This window comes from Peromyscus californicus, unplaced genomic scaffold (assembly GCF_007827085.1).
Source record: "Peromyscus californicus insignis strain IS unplaced genomic scaffold, ASM782708v3 Scaffold_7__1_contigs__length_154581171, whole genome shotgun sequence".
Taxonomy (NCBI): domain Eukaryota; kingdom Metazoa; phylum Chordata; class Mammalia; order Rodentia; family Cricetidae; genus Peromyscus; species Peromyscus californicus.
In genome coordinates this window covers 154,563,842-154,581,172 of record NW_026294595.1, presented here as the reverse complement: position 1 = coordinate 154,581,172, position 17,331 = coordinate 154,563,842, and the positions used below count along the sequence as shown (strand labels likewise).

Sequence of the window (17,331 nt, the reverse complement as noted above, 5' to 3'; positions counted from 1 at the left end):
CTCTTGACTTTCAAAGATTATTTGGAGATATTTCTCATCTACGAACTATTGTTGGGGTAAAAAATGATGAACTGCATAATTTGTTCAAAACCTTAGGTGACAAGGACTTAAATAGTCCAAGAGAATTATCACCTGAAGCTGAAAAAGAATTGGCCTTGGTAGAAAAGAAAGTACATGAAGGGCACGTGGACTGTATTGATCCAAAGCTGGATTGCATTTTGGTTATTTTACCTTCTAGGCATTCTCCTACAGGAATATTAATGCAGAGGGAAGATATTATATTAGAATGGATATTTTTACCAAATAAACCAAATAAAAAATTAAAAACTTATGTGGAAAAAATCTCTGACTTGATTTGGAAAGGAAAATTGAGACTTCGTCAATTAGCAGGAATAGACCCAGCAGAAATTGTCGTACCTTTTTTTTTTTTTTTTTTTTTGGTTTTTCGACACAGGGTTTCTCTGTGTAGCTTTGTGCCTCTCCTGGAACTCACTTGGTAGTCCAGGCTGGCCTCGAACTCACAGAGATCCGCCTGGCTCTGCCTCCCGAGTGCTGGGATTAAAGGCATGCGCCACCACCGCCCGGCATATTGTCGTACCTTTAACTAAGGAGGACATTGAAAAATTATGGACAGAAAGTGAACCTTGGCAAAGAGCTTGCAGTAATTTTTTGGGAGAAATTGACAGCAAATATCCCAAAAGTGATAGAATTGATCTTATAAAGAGAGCTGATTGGATCTTGCCTCGAATTGTATGGGAAAACCCCATATCTGGAGTTCGTACATTTTATACAGATGCCAACAAACAAGGAAAGGCAGGTTACAAATCGGAAAATTTAAGTAAAGTGGTTCAAAGTCCTTATAATTCAGTTCAGAAATCAGAATTGTATGCTATTCTGTTGGTATTAATGGATTTTTCAGAACCTCTCAACATAGTAACTGACTCTCAGTATGCTGAAAGAGTAGTATTACATATTGAGACTGCAGAATTTATCCCTGATGCTTCAGAATTAACTTCACTATTTATTCAATTACAAGATACAATCAGGAAAAGGAGTCAACCTTTATATATAACTCACATTCGATCCCATGCTGGTCTGCCAGGCCCTTTAGCACAAGGCAATGATGAGATTGATAAATTATTGATAGGAAATGTGCTGGAGGCCTCAGAATTTCATAAAAAACATCATGTCAATAGTAAAGGCTTAAAAAAGGATTTTTCCATAACCTGGCAACAAGCCAAAGAAATAGTAAAGAAATGTCCTACTTGTTCCTTCTACAATCAAACGCCATTACCAGCTGGATGTAACCCAAAAGGTACTCAAAAGAATGAAATCTGGCAGATGGACGTGTTTCACTTTGCAGAGCGTGGAAAACTGAAATATGTACACCACACTATCGATACTTATTCAGGATTTCAGTGGGCAACTGCTTTGAGTTCTGAAAAAGCTGATTCTGTAATCATTCATATGCTAGAAGTTATGGCCATCATGGGTATACCTGCACAAATCAAAACTGGTAATGCTCCATCATATGTCTCTGTTAAAATGAAACAGTTTTTTGCTTATTACAATATAAAGCATATTACAGGCATACCACATAATCCTACAGGTCAAGCAGTTATAGAAAGATCAAACAGAACTCTAAAGGATATGCTAAATAAACAGAAAGGGGTAACAAAACCCCCCAGAAACAGACTGCATAATGCTCTATTAACTTTGAATTTCCTTTTTTTTTTTTTTTTTTTTTGGTTTTTCGACACAGGGTTTCTCTGTGTAGCTTTGTGCCTTTCCTGGATCTCACGCTGTAGCCCAGGCTGGCCTCGAACTCACAGAGATCCGCCTGGCTCTGCCTCCCGAGTGCTGGGATTAAAGGCGTGCGCCACCACCGCCCGGCTGAATTTTCTTAATGCCAATGAGAAAGGAACAACAGCTGCAGAGAGACATTGGATAATAGAAAAAACTACAGAATTAAATCAGCCTATATACTTTAAGGATGTGCTGACCTCAGAATGGAAACCAGGGTATGTGTTACGTTGGGGACAAGGTTTTGCTTTTGTTTCTACAGGAGAAGATAAGTTGTGGGTACCATCAAAATTGATAAAGGTTCGATTTGAACAAGAGAAACCTCTTAATTAGAGGAGGTGATAGTTCATCATGAACATCCAATTAAAACTAACTTATACCAGTAACACATGCCTTTTCATTTAATCAGATAATAACTTGCCAAAAAGGAACATCCCCAAAATTAGTCTTGGGGAAAGGTTTTTGTTTTTGTCTTTTAGGAGAATGAAGGTTAAGGAATCTGAAGAACACTGGACAAATGAGACAACTGAAGAAAAGGGACAAATCATCTATCCTAGGAAACAGAGTGAAACGGCATATGGGTATATATTATCTAAAAAATTTTATGTCTTCCTAAATGTTTGTTTCTGCTTTTCTCTAAAGATTTAACACTATTGGTCTTCTAATAGTCCCAGTTCAATTAAAAATTAAAGCTGACTTTGGAGTTGGAGAATGGCTCTCTCCTTCTTTAAACTCAAGTATGTTGTTAAAAGGAAAATGCAAACTCCCTGTATCATGCCAGAAGAAAGAGCCATCTTCTGCTATGGGACAGGAGAAAAGCCAAATTAATTAAGGGACTAGTCTATTACTAATCTCAACTCTTTGATTCTATTCTGATTCTTTAAAACTTTTCTTAAAGTATAAATTTTATATCAAAATTTACAAGATTAATATATATAGATATATAGTTACATATACATTTTAAACTTTAAGATATGAATGGTCATATAGAGTACTAATTAATTCTAGAAAAAAGGCTTCAATTAGCTGCATATATATGTCTTTGTGTTCGAGTCTCTTATCAGTTTTCTGCAGGAAATCACGGCCAGGCCTAACATCAACTGAAGTCTCCAGGAAGAAGTTGGGGCCCCACAACAATAACAATTCCACGTGGACAATAATAACATCATTAAGCTGACAAACATCATCTACAGATCAGCTTTGAACTACAAGGTGCTCAGAGCAATTTTGAGATGACTAGCTGAGATGATCCAGTCTCAAAGACTACTTGAATAAGGACTTGAGATAAACCCTGAACTTTGGCATTATACACAGACTGGATAATGAAGGATATAGTTACCTTTCCTAGAATTTGACAATTATCCTAAAATTTTTCTTTCAGGATAAAGATACCTTCGCCCCTACCCAGCAGGAAGCAATTTTAAGAATACGACGCCCAAATTCCCAAAGAGGTGGTGTGGGGCGGGTGGTTTTTTGGTCTTTTTAATGGGTTTGGGGTCTGGGATAATTTTCACTGTTTAGGAGTTTGGTTACAAGTTGTTGTCAAGGGTTAGGAAAAAGGCTAAGCAAAGGAGATTAGATTTAAGGTTCTTGTTTAAAAAAAAAGAGAGAAAGAAAGAAAGAAGAAGAAAAAGACAATTACTAGTTTTAAATACTTTACAATGGATTGGATTGTTTTATATTGTATACAAATTATATATATTGAAATTGATATTGTTAGAAAATGCTATATGTATATTTTTAATTGTACTTATCCCGTTCATTTAACAATGCAATTTTCTGATCCTTGAATGTTATTATTACCAACTATTAGGATATAAAGAAATGAAAGTTAGTAGTTAGACATTACAATAGAACTTGTAGTCATATTAGATATGTTTTAAAAATTGAGCAGATATATTTTAGACAGGTCATCTTCAAACCCTTCAGAGATCTACAGAATATGGCATTTAAAATGTGTTAATAACTTAGAAAATTTTTCTTTTTTGTTATGACTATGAGACATGTCGGCTCCTGGCAGTACCAATCTACTTCAGAGAAAATATGGGCATTGAAGAAACTGCATATGGAGTTAACTTTCATTGTGGCAAAAGTTAGCCACTGGACAACAAAGTATCCTCGAATCAACAGGACAAAATGGACAGACAGGACATGAAACAAAGGACTACTGATTCTTGCCAAAACAAGTGTGGTTATGGCTTTATCAAAAGGCATCTTCTGAGGCCAGGACAATATGGCACCATCCCTGAAGTGGCCTTCGCAATTCGGAAAAGGTACAGTGCCCTTTTCTTCTAAGGCAGCTGAACAGGCAGTAGGCCGATGGCTTCTGATGTGCAATGGAACAGCAGCTGAAACAGTTATTCTTGAAGAGTAACTAAGCTCATGCCTCGCAATAGTAGACTGGCATTTGATAGAGGGATGTGGAGAAGAACGGGATGCTGAGATGAAGCCATATATACACAGCCAAGAAGAATGGACAGTTGAATTAAAAAACCATCAACAATTTCCAGAATTTAAAATCCTGAATCATGACATGACACTAGTGGAATTCAGGTGTTTCTGGTACATGGACTGCCCTCACCCAATGTGAGGTTGAACTGTTGACCTTGTGTACATCCTACTTCACAAATGAGTCTGTCAGATATGCTAAGTCTATAGGCTGAAGACGATGCCCCAGCATTGCAAAGAAACCTCAGGTTACTGTCCAGGCAGCTGGCTGTTTCTGTCAACTCACAAATTTTTTGGAAGTTGCTTGCATGCACTTTCTGTTTTTATTTTTGTTAGCTAATATTATTTCCTTCTTGGGTCTCTGAGGGAGTTGAAGTTTAGTTAGTTATAGTTGAAGGTTAGTTAGTTATAGTTGAAGATTAATTAGGATAGAAAGTGAATTAGATACATTTTGGACTGAACAAAATAGGATAGATAATGAAATTATTTTCTCTGAATTTGTCAAATACAAATGGACTAGACATTGTTTAGACATTTATTACTTGTATATATTTTATATAGTTATTGTACTTTTGTATATAGTTTTTCTTTTGTTAGTTATAACCTTTTTCTTTTTTTTCTTTTTATTAAAATAGAAAAGGGGAAATGTGGTGGTATTTTAATTGTACTGAAATGTGATTTTAATTGTATGTTAATAAATAAAGTTGTCTGGGGGTCAGAGTTATTAGAGCCATAGCAAGTGCATGGCGGTGGTGGCGCACGCCTTTAAGGACCTGGAGGGCGGTACATTCAGGCAGTGACGAGGCAGTCACGTGTTTGGGTTTACAACCAATGAGAAGGCAGAACAGCTAGACTATATAAAGACATACACACAGGAAGCAGGCCCTTTTCGGAGAGCTCTCTTGGCTGAAGAGGATCGCTGAAGTAGGAAGGGTGAGGCTCTTAGCTCTGACCTCTTGGCTTTCTTCTCTGAATCGGCTCTGTGTTTCTTATTTAATAAGACAGTTGGTTATATCTACACTAACCCTAACCCCTAACCCTAACCCCTAACCCTAAACCCTAACCCTAAACTGTCTAACCTAACCCGCTAATCCTGACCCTACCTCTGTATGTACCCTAACCATTATATTGTCATAGTAAATGTATCAAGTGTTAATATCAGTTTAATTTAAATCTAACCTCTAACCCTGAGCAACCCTAATTTAAGCCTAACCGTAAACCCTAATCCGAACCCCACTAACTTTAACTCCCTAAGCCTAACTCTCCTAATCCTGACCGTAACCCCCATCTCTGACCCTAACTCCAAAACCCTAACATTAATTCTAATCCTGAGCCTTTACATGCCAGTTATATGAACTTGGTTCCTCATGAATTTGCAACGAGTACTTTATCCACTGATTTCACAGTTTTGCCTGAATAAAGCTCTCTGGGGGCCAGTGATGTGTAGACGTTTCATAATTACCTTCTCATTCTAACTATGCAGCAACACTGTATCCAGATTTTTGTTTTGTTTTGTTTTTTTTCAAGACAGGGTTTCTCTGTGTAGCTTTGCGCCTTTCCTGTGACTCACTTGGTAGTCCAGGCTGGCCTCGAACTCACAGAGATCCGCCTGGCTCTGCCTCCCGAGTGCTGGGATTAAAGGCGTGTGCCACCACCGCCCGGCCAGATTTTTTTTTTAAAGTTGTATCTCTTTATGTATTTTGCCCAGATTTTTAAAAAAGATATTTCTCCTTATGTGTCTTGCTTGAATGTATTTATGTGTCCAGTGTCCATGGAAGTCAGAAGAGGGGTCTAGATACCTTTTGTTGTTGTTGTTGGGTTTTTTTGTTTTGTTTTGTTTTGTTTTGTTTTCCAAGACAGGGTTTCTCTGTGTAGCTTTGCGCCTTTCCTGGAACTCACTTGGTAGCCCAGGCTGGCCTCAAACTCACAAAGATCCACCTGGCTCTGCCTCCCAAGTGCTGGGATTAAAGGCGTACACCACCACTGCCCAGCTAGATACCTTTAAACTGGAGTTATATATAGTTGCAAGACTCCCTGTGGATGCTGTGAACTGAATCCAGGTCCTACTCAAGAGTATGCTGCTATTGCCCTCTGAACCATCTCTCCAGCCTCCCTGTGGTTTTTTTTTATTCTCTCTCTTACTTGTGCAGTTTTCCAGTTTTTCAATCAGTACTCTCAACATGTCAGCTCACTGACTTTTACTGTACAAAATTTTTCTTCTATAAAATCTGTTGGTAGTCTTTATTATGGATCCTTGTATGATAAAGGTCATTTTTCTTTTCTGCTTCCAATATTCTTTCTTTGGTGATAATTTGATTTATAGACAAAATTGTCATTTAGTTTGGGTTTTTGAGACAAAATCTCATTATGTAGCAGAGGAGGGCTGGGAAAATGAAATAAGTGGGTAAGAACCAACATAAAGAAATAGATAACCAACTCCACAAAGTTGCCTTCTGACATCCATGTGAGTGTTGTGACATGTATCCACCACTACCCCCTACCACATACACATGCAATAATTTTTTTAAAACGGGGCAAATTGAGTCTGGTTGTGAAAACTCCAGCTAAGAGTTGTGAATTCCAAATTAATGAAGTTTGCCTACAGAGTCAATAGTCATTTTATATAGAGATTTCTTTTTTTATATATATAGAGATTTCAATTGAGAATGTTAACATTGACGAACCACACTAACAAGATGACCTTGAGTTTGACTTTTCCCAGTTGTAAGCCTCAAACTCAGAGACAGTAAGGTTTCTTTGTTGACAGTCAAAAGCCATGTCTTAACCCCTTGTAACCTGGTATATTAAGAACTGCTTGAACCTTTGTTACCTATGGAATTATCCTATGATCTCATTTAACAAACAGGAAAAAGGAGCGGTGGGGTGGAGGTTTACTGAACCTCTTAAAAAAACCACCAAAATCATAAACATGGTCATCATGAAGACACTTGACTTACTTCATACCTAGTTGTTCCGAAATTCTTTTCTGTGGCATAGTCCAGAATCCCAGCATCACTGACAAAAATTCACAGAAAGAATGTGGGCCGAGACAGGCAGCACGGAGCTGTATCTTCTCTTCCAACTTCTGCTGCCACTGACAGCCTGGACCTCCCAATACTCCTGCTTCTGCCTCTCAAGTGATAACACTGCACATTTGTGTCACCCTTGGGTAGCATTTTAAAATACTGATACACATTACCTTACTGCCCTGAGAAACTATTGTACTGACTTCTATTCTCACCAGCAATGGGAGAATGTCCTAACCCTCACCAACAGTAAAAATTATCATTCTCTCCCACACCACTGTCATCCAGTACCAAGATTGAGCACAGAATTTGTCATATGCTAGGCAAGTGATCTAATACTCAAATTCATCTTTATTCAAAGAAGACTATGTGGCTCTCCTCTGTAACAGTTAGTGAAAGGAGATAATCAACAAAGTCCCAAAGGCTTGAAAACAACCACAGATCAAAGGTTTCAAAGTCAGCTCTTGTTTGTGAATTACTCATCCATACCATTATTTAAGGACTTTGAAAACATTAGATCTGCTATGTTCATAGGAGGATAATGTGATTTTAGATCTCCTTACTATCTGCATTCTTTATCATGTATATGACTGTCCAGTTGCATGGAAGGGACCAGAGCTTCCAACATAGAAAAATATGTCCACTATACAGTAATCTCCCTAGTGGTTTCAACAAATAAGTAACTTTTCTAAATGTATTGAGGTTTTAATAGGTTTTTGAATGGGGTTCAAACACAGACCTTTGTACATGCTAGGCACAGACTCTGTTGTGGACCTTTATCCCTAGCTGGAAATAGAAAATATTTTTGGTTACTTTTAAATTCCCATCAACATCATCCAGAAAATCCAAATCACAGAACAGCTTGTTTAGTTGTTAATCATAAAAGATGTATCATGTCAGTCCTGAATTTTAAAGTGCTTTTCAATTATTTTATGGGTATTTTTATAATTTCTCTAGAGAGAAAAAAATAAAAATTATTTTAAAAATTAAGTGGCTTAGTTGACAGAGTACTTGTCTAGCATGCATGAGGCTCAGAGTTCAATTCCCAGCACTGCATGAAATGAACATGGTTCACATGCCTATCATCCTAACACTTTAGAGACAGAGGCAGGAAGAATAGGAGGTTCAATATTATCCTTGGTTATAAACTAAGTTTCTAATACTAATGGTAGTAAGGAAATATCAACTACCCACTATATACAAAGGATGAAGGAACAGGACCTGAAGCCCTTGTGCATTAAGGACTTTATCTGCTGACTTGCAGATGGCCTGTTTCACACTGGCCCTCCACCACAGAAGAGTCAGCTTCCTATCATACAGCAAAGACCTTCAGCACACAAAATCCATGCTTTCATCTGGGCAAGTCCTGCTCTCAGTCTCTCCAGCGATGTCCACATTGAGCATTGCAGCACTTGTAGAAGGTGGTCATTGGCTCATCTGCAGAACGGGTCTGAAGCTGCATGAAGTAGGCACGGGGATGTTCACATTTTGGACATGGCTCTGACAAAGAGAAAAACAAGTCATCCACATTACACAAATACCGTTAACGGGATTGGAGAGACCTGTGACTTTGAAAGCACCTCCCTGGTCCCACTTTCCTTCTCAAATTTTATTGAAAACTGGCTGGAAGCATAGCATGGGAAGGGTCTATTATAGTCTGTTTCGTGGGACTATAACAAAAATGCCTGCCTGCCCAGTGTGGTAGAACTTAAGTAGCACTTAAGAGACTGAGACAAGAGGCTTGCTACAAGGCCAGCCTGGGCTACATAGCAAGATTCTATCTCAAAAATAAACAAATAGATTTTTTTTTTTTAAATTAAGCCTCTACTCATTTTCCATTTTCAAGGCTTTTGTTATTTGCTTTTATAAAACAAGTTCTTGGGGCTGGCCTCAAAGTCACTAGGTAGCCAAGATGACCTTGAACTCCTGATTCTCTCCTCCTCTCCACCTCTCAAGTTCTACTACTGTACCTAGCTAATCCTAACTTTTAACATAGAAGATCTATATCTGCTATAGAGAAAAAGACTGCTAATCACACATATGCTCTTCCTTCTCAAACAGGTCACATTTAGGGCTCTCTTCTTTCTTTCCATTATCACATTTAAGTCTATTAACATAAATCTTTTAATTTTTTAAAAATTATTTTATGTGTATGTTTTGCCCGTAGGTATTTTGTGAACCATGTTCATGCAGTACCCTTGGATGCCAGTAGAGGACACTGGATCACCTGAAATTAGAAGTACAGAAGGTCGGTGCTGCCATATGAGTGCTGGGATGGAAACCCAGGTCCTTTGGAAGACTAGCCAGTGCTCTTAACCACTAAACCATCTCTCTATTCTCACAACTATTTATTAGTTGACAGACTGATTGAGAAAGGGTCTCATGGAGCCAAGATAAGCATTGAGTCTTCTGCCTCCATCTTGAGAGTACTAGGATTGCAAGCTTGAGCCACCATACTTCACCTCCAGTAATAAATTTTTTAAATCCATATAGAATAAAAAAGACCAGGGCTCATCATTTTTTCAATATTAGTATTTGAAAATACATAGAACAGAATTCTCTTGAGAAGCCTGCACCCCCACTAGAGCATGGATGACTATCCTCTTACATATCCCCTCTCTCTCTCTCTCTCTCAACAACCATTAATATTTAAATTTAAATCAACATTGAAACTTTTTTGTAATAAACCCTAAGTTTGCTTCAAAAAGAGAGTATGTACCAGATTTTTAATTATACTTGTTCATATCCGACCTGGAGAATCTAAATAAAACAACAGAGCATGTATCAGTATAATGATTCTCCTTTCAGTATATTTAATCCTTCAAAGAATCTGCTCTAAAAGTTTTTAATATGGCTGGGCGGTGGTGCACATGCCTTTAAATCTAGCACATGGCAGGCAGATAGATGGATCTCTGAGTTCGAGGCCAGTATGGTCTACAGAGAGTGTTCCAGGACACCCAGGGCTACACAGAGAAACCCTGTCTCAAAAAAACAAAATCAAACAAACAAAAAAGTTTACCCTTGCTTAAACAATGACTATACTGTGACTAAAATGTATCATCAAAATATTTCCTGCCGGGTGGTGGTGAGGCACACCTTTAATCCCAGAACTCGGGAGGCAGAGCTAGGTGGATCTCTGTGAGGTTGAGGCCAGCCTGGTCGACAGATTGAGATCCAGGACAGGCACTAAAACTACACGGAGAAACCCTGTCTCAAAAAACAAAACAAAACAAAACAAAAAATTCCTGTACTGGCAAACACAAGCTATTTGTCATTAACTTATTATTTATATTTACTTAAATTCTTTTATACTTACTTGGGATGGGGGCTGGAAAACAATTTTCAAGAGTTAGCTGTCTCCTTATACTATCTGGGCTCCAATGATCAAACTAAGATGAACAGGTTTGGGAACAAGTACTTTTACCTGCTGAGCCATCTCACTGGTTCTAATAATATACAAGGTTACATTATAATAAATAATTTTATTATTATCAAATACAACAATAAGTAATAATAAACAGGGTTGAGTCAGTGGCTCTGTAATGGGAAAATTTTCACCTGCAGTAGAGTCCACATTCTCCCAGGCAGCTGCTCCACCAAGCACATCATCCACTTCTTTCAGCTTTGGATACTTTCGGTTTGTTACCTAACAAAAACAAGCCATCAGATTTCAAGTAATCATATAGTTTTAAAGGTGGGCCACCAAACAATAACTTCCTTCCAGTATTTCCTCTACTCAATAAATGGATACAAAATTTATCTTCTTCAAAGAGCAGCAAGAGCCATTAAAATGGAGGGGTTTTATGACTGGGATGCTCCCAAAACAGCACGGAGGTTCAATGTCAGAGACCCTTAGAGAGTGGAGGAAACACCAGACAGACAAGGAAGAAAAGATAGCTGACTTAAACCCTGCACTTCGCTCATACCTCTAAGACACCTAATAATCTAACATGAAAGACAGACAAAACAAGCCTAACAGCACCATTTATCTGGGTATCCCAGCATTCCCCGGGACATATTTGGTTGCTTTCCTAAGTTTATCAGTCATTCCTCAAATTTCAAAATTATGCCACCATTCATCTTATCAAAAATCCAGACTCTAAACTCCTACCATACAGCTCTAAGGTGCAAACATTAAGAATGAGGTGTCACCAAGGCCTGGTGATACACATTTGCAATCACAGAATTCAGGACACTGAGGTAAGGCGGAACAAGAACTGAAAGGTGGACAAAAAAACCAAGAGCTCTCTGGGTTCCAACACAAGCAACACACACACACACAGAGCACAAAAATGGCATATATTAGAAGACAATGAATCCTGGGAAAAGATAAAAGGAATGAGGATAAACTGGGAGAGCTGGGTTTTAGTTTCTTTGTTTACTTAATTTTCATATATATGCTGTGCAGCCCAGGTGAGCCTTGAACTTATTCTTCTGCGGCGGTCTCTCTAAGTGATAGAATTATAGACATGTACCAACAGCCAAAAGGGCTGGAAGTTAAATAGGGTAGTCATTATTTTAAAAGAGGAGAGGGAGAGATAAAGGAAAAGGAAGACGAGAGAGAGAGAGAGAGAGAGAGAGAGAGAGAGAGAGAGAGAGAGAGAGAACGCCAAATAAATAGTTACTCAGGAAAGAAAGACTCAGGCAAAAGGAACGTGAAGGACCTAACAGCACTGCGTGCACGGTGAAGGTCCTCCAGAATAGAGACAAGTTCTGAGAGCAAAAAGAGCTGCAAAAAGAACATTGAAGATCTGAGATCAGAGAAGGTGATAAGAGGAATGGAACCTGGCACGTCTGAGACAGTATGAGGGGACTGTAGGTTTTAAAAGCGTGGTTCAGCCTAGAGGTATGAATGGAAATTCTCGCAACTTTTTTGAGTGTCACAAAACGGGCAGCAGAGAGACAGAGGCAGAAATCTCTGTCGTGACCAAAACAATGGCTTGGATTTCGCCGGAGCGACGCCACTGTATTAGCAACTGCTGAACTAGGGGTACCTCCGCAGCGAGTGCAAAAAAAAAAAAAAAAACATACCGCCGGCAGGAAAGTCTGAGCGCGCGGCCGCTGGCTCCGTGCCTCCCGGACAGCGGAGGAGACACTCACCGCTGGAACTCACCTTGCGTGTGATATTATGCACGTAGGGGCAAGTGTTGCAGGCGAAGCGATGACAACGCTGTCCCTCCTCCACAATCAGTCCGTTTCCACAGCTCGGACAGAAAAGCAGCATTGCTCCAGCTTCAACTTGTAGGTTCTTAAAGTCTGGAGCTTCCGCGGCCGCAGACGTCCAATCGAAGCGGTCATTGGCACGTTCCCAGAAGGCACTGCGGCGGGTAGCCTCGCACATGCCATTGGTCAACGCAGATAATCCTTCCTCATTCCGCCAATAGAGTGCTGTCTGCACTCCCAGCCTTCCGTATAGTGCCTGCGCGTGCGCACGGATCTCCCTGCCTGGAACACAGGCTAAGATGACAGGATAGATAAGGCTGGCAACTGGCAGCCCGGAAGTACCCGGGGGCTGAGGGTTGAACGGAGGTACCGGGTGATGAGAGGATATTACCGCACTCCGAGCCGTTGACACGTCCCAGGAGGGTCTCATCACAGTGGTGCAGGACCGGCTGCTCCGCAATCTTCTGAGCCGGGACTGACAGGCAGAGACTAACCAAATGTCCCAGGGACTTTACGTTGGTTCAGGCTCCAGTGTTGATACTACCTGTCAACTGCTGTCTGCCTAACATACGGATCACCTGCCTATCTGGGCTTGCTATCCCTCCATCTGACCATTTCTTCATCTGGTTCCAGTTCTGCCATTTCACTTATAGAGCTAGGTTCAACTCTAAAGATCAACTCTGACCTACAATACCAGCAGCTCCTCTACACAGGTCTCCAGCTCGTTCTTTTATATCATTCCTATAGACTTCTTTACATTTCCCAGCTCTGGCTTTTCACACCTCTTTGAAATGCCTTACCTCTGCAGTCATTCGATAACCTACCGCGGATGGGGTGTGGTGAATCCTGTTTTTTGTTTGTTTGTTCGGTTTTTTGTTTGTTTGTTTGTTTGTTTTTGGTTAATTTTACACAAGTTAGTTATCTGGGAAGAGGAACCCCAATTGGGAAAATGTCTCGTAATGTGCGATTTGAGAATAAGTTCTTAAAAAAAAACAAACCCAAAAAACAAAAAAAACAGGAAACATTCATGTCAACCAAGATTACCAAGGAAAGCAGGAATAGTTCACAGTTGCTTTCATTGAAACTGCTATATCTTGTGAATTTACTGTTATTAAATAAATTCTGACACTGTAAAGACACAATACGTTTGTCTATGTTTCTGATATGGCACAATCATGTCAATTGTGAATATCATTTTATAGGTGTGTATGAAATACATTGTCAGTCTTAAATATATACAATAATGGTTAAATTTTACAACTACTTTATTATTTTAATTTTTTGAGGTTTTATTTTTATTTTGCCTGCATGTATGTCTTGTGCACACAGTGAATGCAGAGGCCAGACAAGGGTATCAGATATCCAGGAATTGGAGTTACAGTCAGTTGTGAACTACCATGCAGGTGCTGGAAATGGAACCCAGGTCCTCTAAATATAAGAGCAGACAGTGTTCTTATTTTATTATTTCTATCATTTATTATTTTAATAAAGATGAATCTATGCTGTGGGATGGTCTTTCTGTACACTGTGAATATATGTTGCAATCACTGGTTAATAAAGAAGCTGCTCTGGCCTATGGCAAGACAGGTTATAGCCAGGTGTGGTGGTATTGTATTCCCCAAAACATTGTGTACCCCAATAAACTTATCTGGGGTCAGAGAACAGAAAAGCCACTAGATACTTAGGCTAGAAAATGTTGGCACTCACACCTTTAATCCTAGCATTTCAGAGGTAGAAATCCCTCTGGATCTCTGTGAGTTCAAGGCCACATTGGAAACAGCCAGGCATGGTGACACACGCCTTTAATCCCAGAAAGCGAGCCTTTAATCCCAGGGAGTGATGGTAGAAAGCAGAAAGGTATATAAGGCGTGAGGACCAGAAACTAGAAGCATTTTGGCCTGGGTAAGCATTTGGCTGGTTAAGCATTTAGGCTTCTTGCAGCAGTTCAGCCGAGATTCATTCTGGATGAGGACTCAGAGGCTTCCAGTCTGAGGAAACAGGACCAGCTGAGGAACTGGCAAGGTGAGATAGCTGTGGCTTGTTCTACCTCTCTGACCTTCCAGTATTCACCCCAATAACTGGCCTCAGGTTTGATTTTATTAATAAGACTCTTTAAGGTTCAAGCTACAGCCAGGCAGGAAATCCAAGGAAAGATACAGGGAGGAGGAAGGCAGAGTCAGGGGAGACACTGCAAGCCGCTGAGGGGAGCAAGATGTAATAGAATATAGGTAAAGCGGCGGTACACCAATTAATAGAAATGGGTTAATTTAAGATGTAATAGCTAGCTAGCAATAAGCCTGAGCCGTAGACCAAAAAGTTTGTAATTAATATTAAGCCTCTGAGTGATTATTTCATAAGCTGCTGCAGGTCAGATGGGACAGAAGAAAACTTCCATTTACAAATCTCGATGTTAGAAATTGCATAAAGTAGTGTCTCTGTGCCTACTCCTAACAAAATGGATTGCCTTCCATTTTGATGGCATGTTGGAGCTTGGAAACAAAGATTCACCAGACATGGCTGTATATGTTCTCTCATCAGCCCAATGGTGAGCTCCAAGTCATATTCTCTAGGACACACACACAAAAAATGTTGCTCAGAATCTTTGACAGGTTGGAAACTGACATGGGCATGATGGATTTTCATAGAGTAAGGAGCTGTCATGAACCTGAAGTTCCATCATTGTAGCATGAATCTTAAAGGTATTTATTAATAAAAACAAACCTGGAGCCAGGTATTGGGGTGAATGCTGGAAGATCAGAGAAGCAGAACAAGCCACAGCTTCCTCACCTCTACAGTTCCTCAGCTGGTCCTGTTTCCTCAGACTGGAAGCTTCTGTGTCCTCATCCCAATGGCTCTCAGCTTAACTGCTGCTCAAAAGCCTGAAGCTTAAACAGCTAAAAAGCTTCTAGTTTCTGGTCCTTGCGCCTTATATACCTTTCTGCTTTCTACCACCACTCCCTGGGATTAAAGGCTCATTTTCTAGGATTAAAGGTGTGAGTCACCATGCTTGGCTGTATCCTTGAACACATGGATTTCTGCCTCTGGAATGCTAGGATTAAAGGCGTGTGCTACCACTGCCTATCCTCTATGTTTAATATTGTGGCTATTCTGTCTCTGACCCCAGATAAGTTTATTAGCGTGCACAATATTTTGGGGAACACAATACCACCACACATCATCCAGCTTCCAACCTTAGTTATGAAGAACTGACCTAAAATACAGCTGGATGGTGGAGATTCAGACACAGTGATAGTCTGGGCAGCATCAGGTGACATCTAGCATATAGATACTAGAGGCTGGTGCTCAGCACCTGCACAAGTATCCTGGTTACTTTGTGTGCTTCCTTGTACCCAAGTATTTGCAGGTGAGGAGGCTGAAGAGCGGAGCTTCCAGATAAGGTCTCTACTGGTAACCGTAGAGACTGAGCCTGTTTCTTTGAGGGATTCTTGATGGGATGATGAATTTGTGGGTTCTGCATGTGGAAAACTGTAGGCCATGATGTGAGTTCAGAGTGGGATACCTGGCTTGTTCACAGTAACAGTATGTAAGTAAAAAACTAGGTCTGTTGTTCATCAACTTGACAGTGAGGACAGGGTCCAGAGCAAAGCTCTAGTGCCTGTTGGTCGTCCCACCCCCCAGCCTCTAGCGATATCACTTCCTGTTCTTTATGTTACTAGGAACTGAGAAGCAGCTCACTTCAGGTGGGAGACCCATCATTATCTCATGCAAGGCTTCTTGACAGATAGTAGAAGTGTGAAAACAGGGTTGAGAATAAATCTCTTTGGATGAGTGGACAGACATCAGCCTGCTAAGATGCTTTAAGAGAATCACCACATGAATGATAAGATTTCCTCTGAATCCAGCAAAAGTAACAAGTCCATATAAAAAGATATTAAATTAATCATTAAAAATTTTAAAAATATTAGGAATGGAAAGAGTGTCAACTTGATTTTTCCATCAGTCTGAAATTTTAAAGATTCTTAATACTGTTTCTTGTCAATTAAGTGAAAACAAGCTCTTTCACAGACTCTTAGAACTATGTACTGTTTTGAAGGTAATCTGATGGGTGATGGATTTTGATAGCCAATTTAAGATAACATAGTTTCTACCTTTGGGATGGCATCTAATAAACTCACTTCTACATGTGTTGGATATGCGAACACTAGTGTGTTTGCAGGTATGGAATAATCACAGAATGCAAAAGAAAGAAAAACTGACATTTAAAAAGTATACAAACTGAAATCCCACTGGACAGAATGGAATTTTAACAAGATGTAAAAATAATCAATCACATACTCAACACAGAAGCAATGCTGAGAATAAAATGTCTTAACTACTTTTTTTATTGATTGAGTTCCCCATGTGTTTCATCTCACTGGAAAAAAAAAAAAAACAGTGTTTCTAAGTTCTTGGATTTTCGACTTTAAGTTGCACATTGGCAAATCTATTTTTATGTACACCTTTGATTCTTACATTAAAACAGAAGTCACATGTTTAAAAATAACCACTCCTTAAAACATAAGCAGTTTTCAATGTTGTTTACAATATGGATCCTAAGGACATTTGACTATATTAAGATTTACTAGTATGAAAACAGAATGTGGTACATTATACTGAATTCTGGCAGCAAAGTATGTTTACTCACAAGAAAATTCCAATTTTCCCCTGGTTTTATAAAGACCAATCTATTCCTCACGTTATAACTCTATTTAACTGAATTATGGTTTAAAATCACAAAGTGATAACATATAAAATGCTAAGAAAAGTTATAACATATAAAGGAAAAGTCCTATGCATTGTAATTTTTTAATCCAGCATAAAGGCAAATGTGGCTTTTCAAAATGCAGCCCATATTCAATCACAGGAAAAAATTCAGTCAAGCCACCTAATA

At 39.4% G+C, this 17,331-nt stretch overlaps 1 protein-coding gene across 1 annotated transcript; it reads right to left on the bottom strand.

Moving 5' to 3' along the window:
* Positions 1-7,608: 7,608 nt before the first annotated feature.
* On the bottom strand, positions 7,609-13,367 carry Polr3k (RNA polymerase III subunit K). Its single transcript, XM_052724144.1, has 3 exons — positions 12,391-13,367; positions 10,836-10,923; positions 7,609-8,777 (listed from the first exon to the last, which is right to left on the bottom strand). The coding sequence occupies exons 1-3, from the start codon at positions 12,868-12,870 to the stop codon at positions 8,650-8,652; spliced, it is 696 nt and encodes a 231-aa protein (XP_052580104.1). The 5' UTR covers positions 12,871-13,367; the 3' UTR covers positions 7,609-8,649.
* Between the last annotated feature and the right edge of the window lie 3,964 nt (positions 13,368-17,331).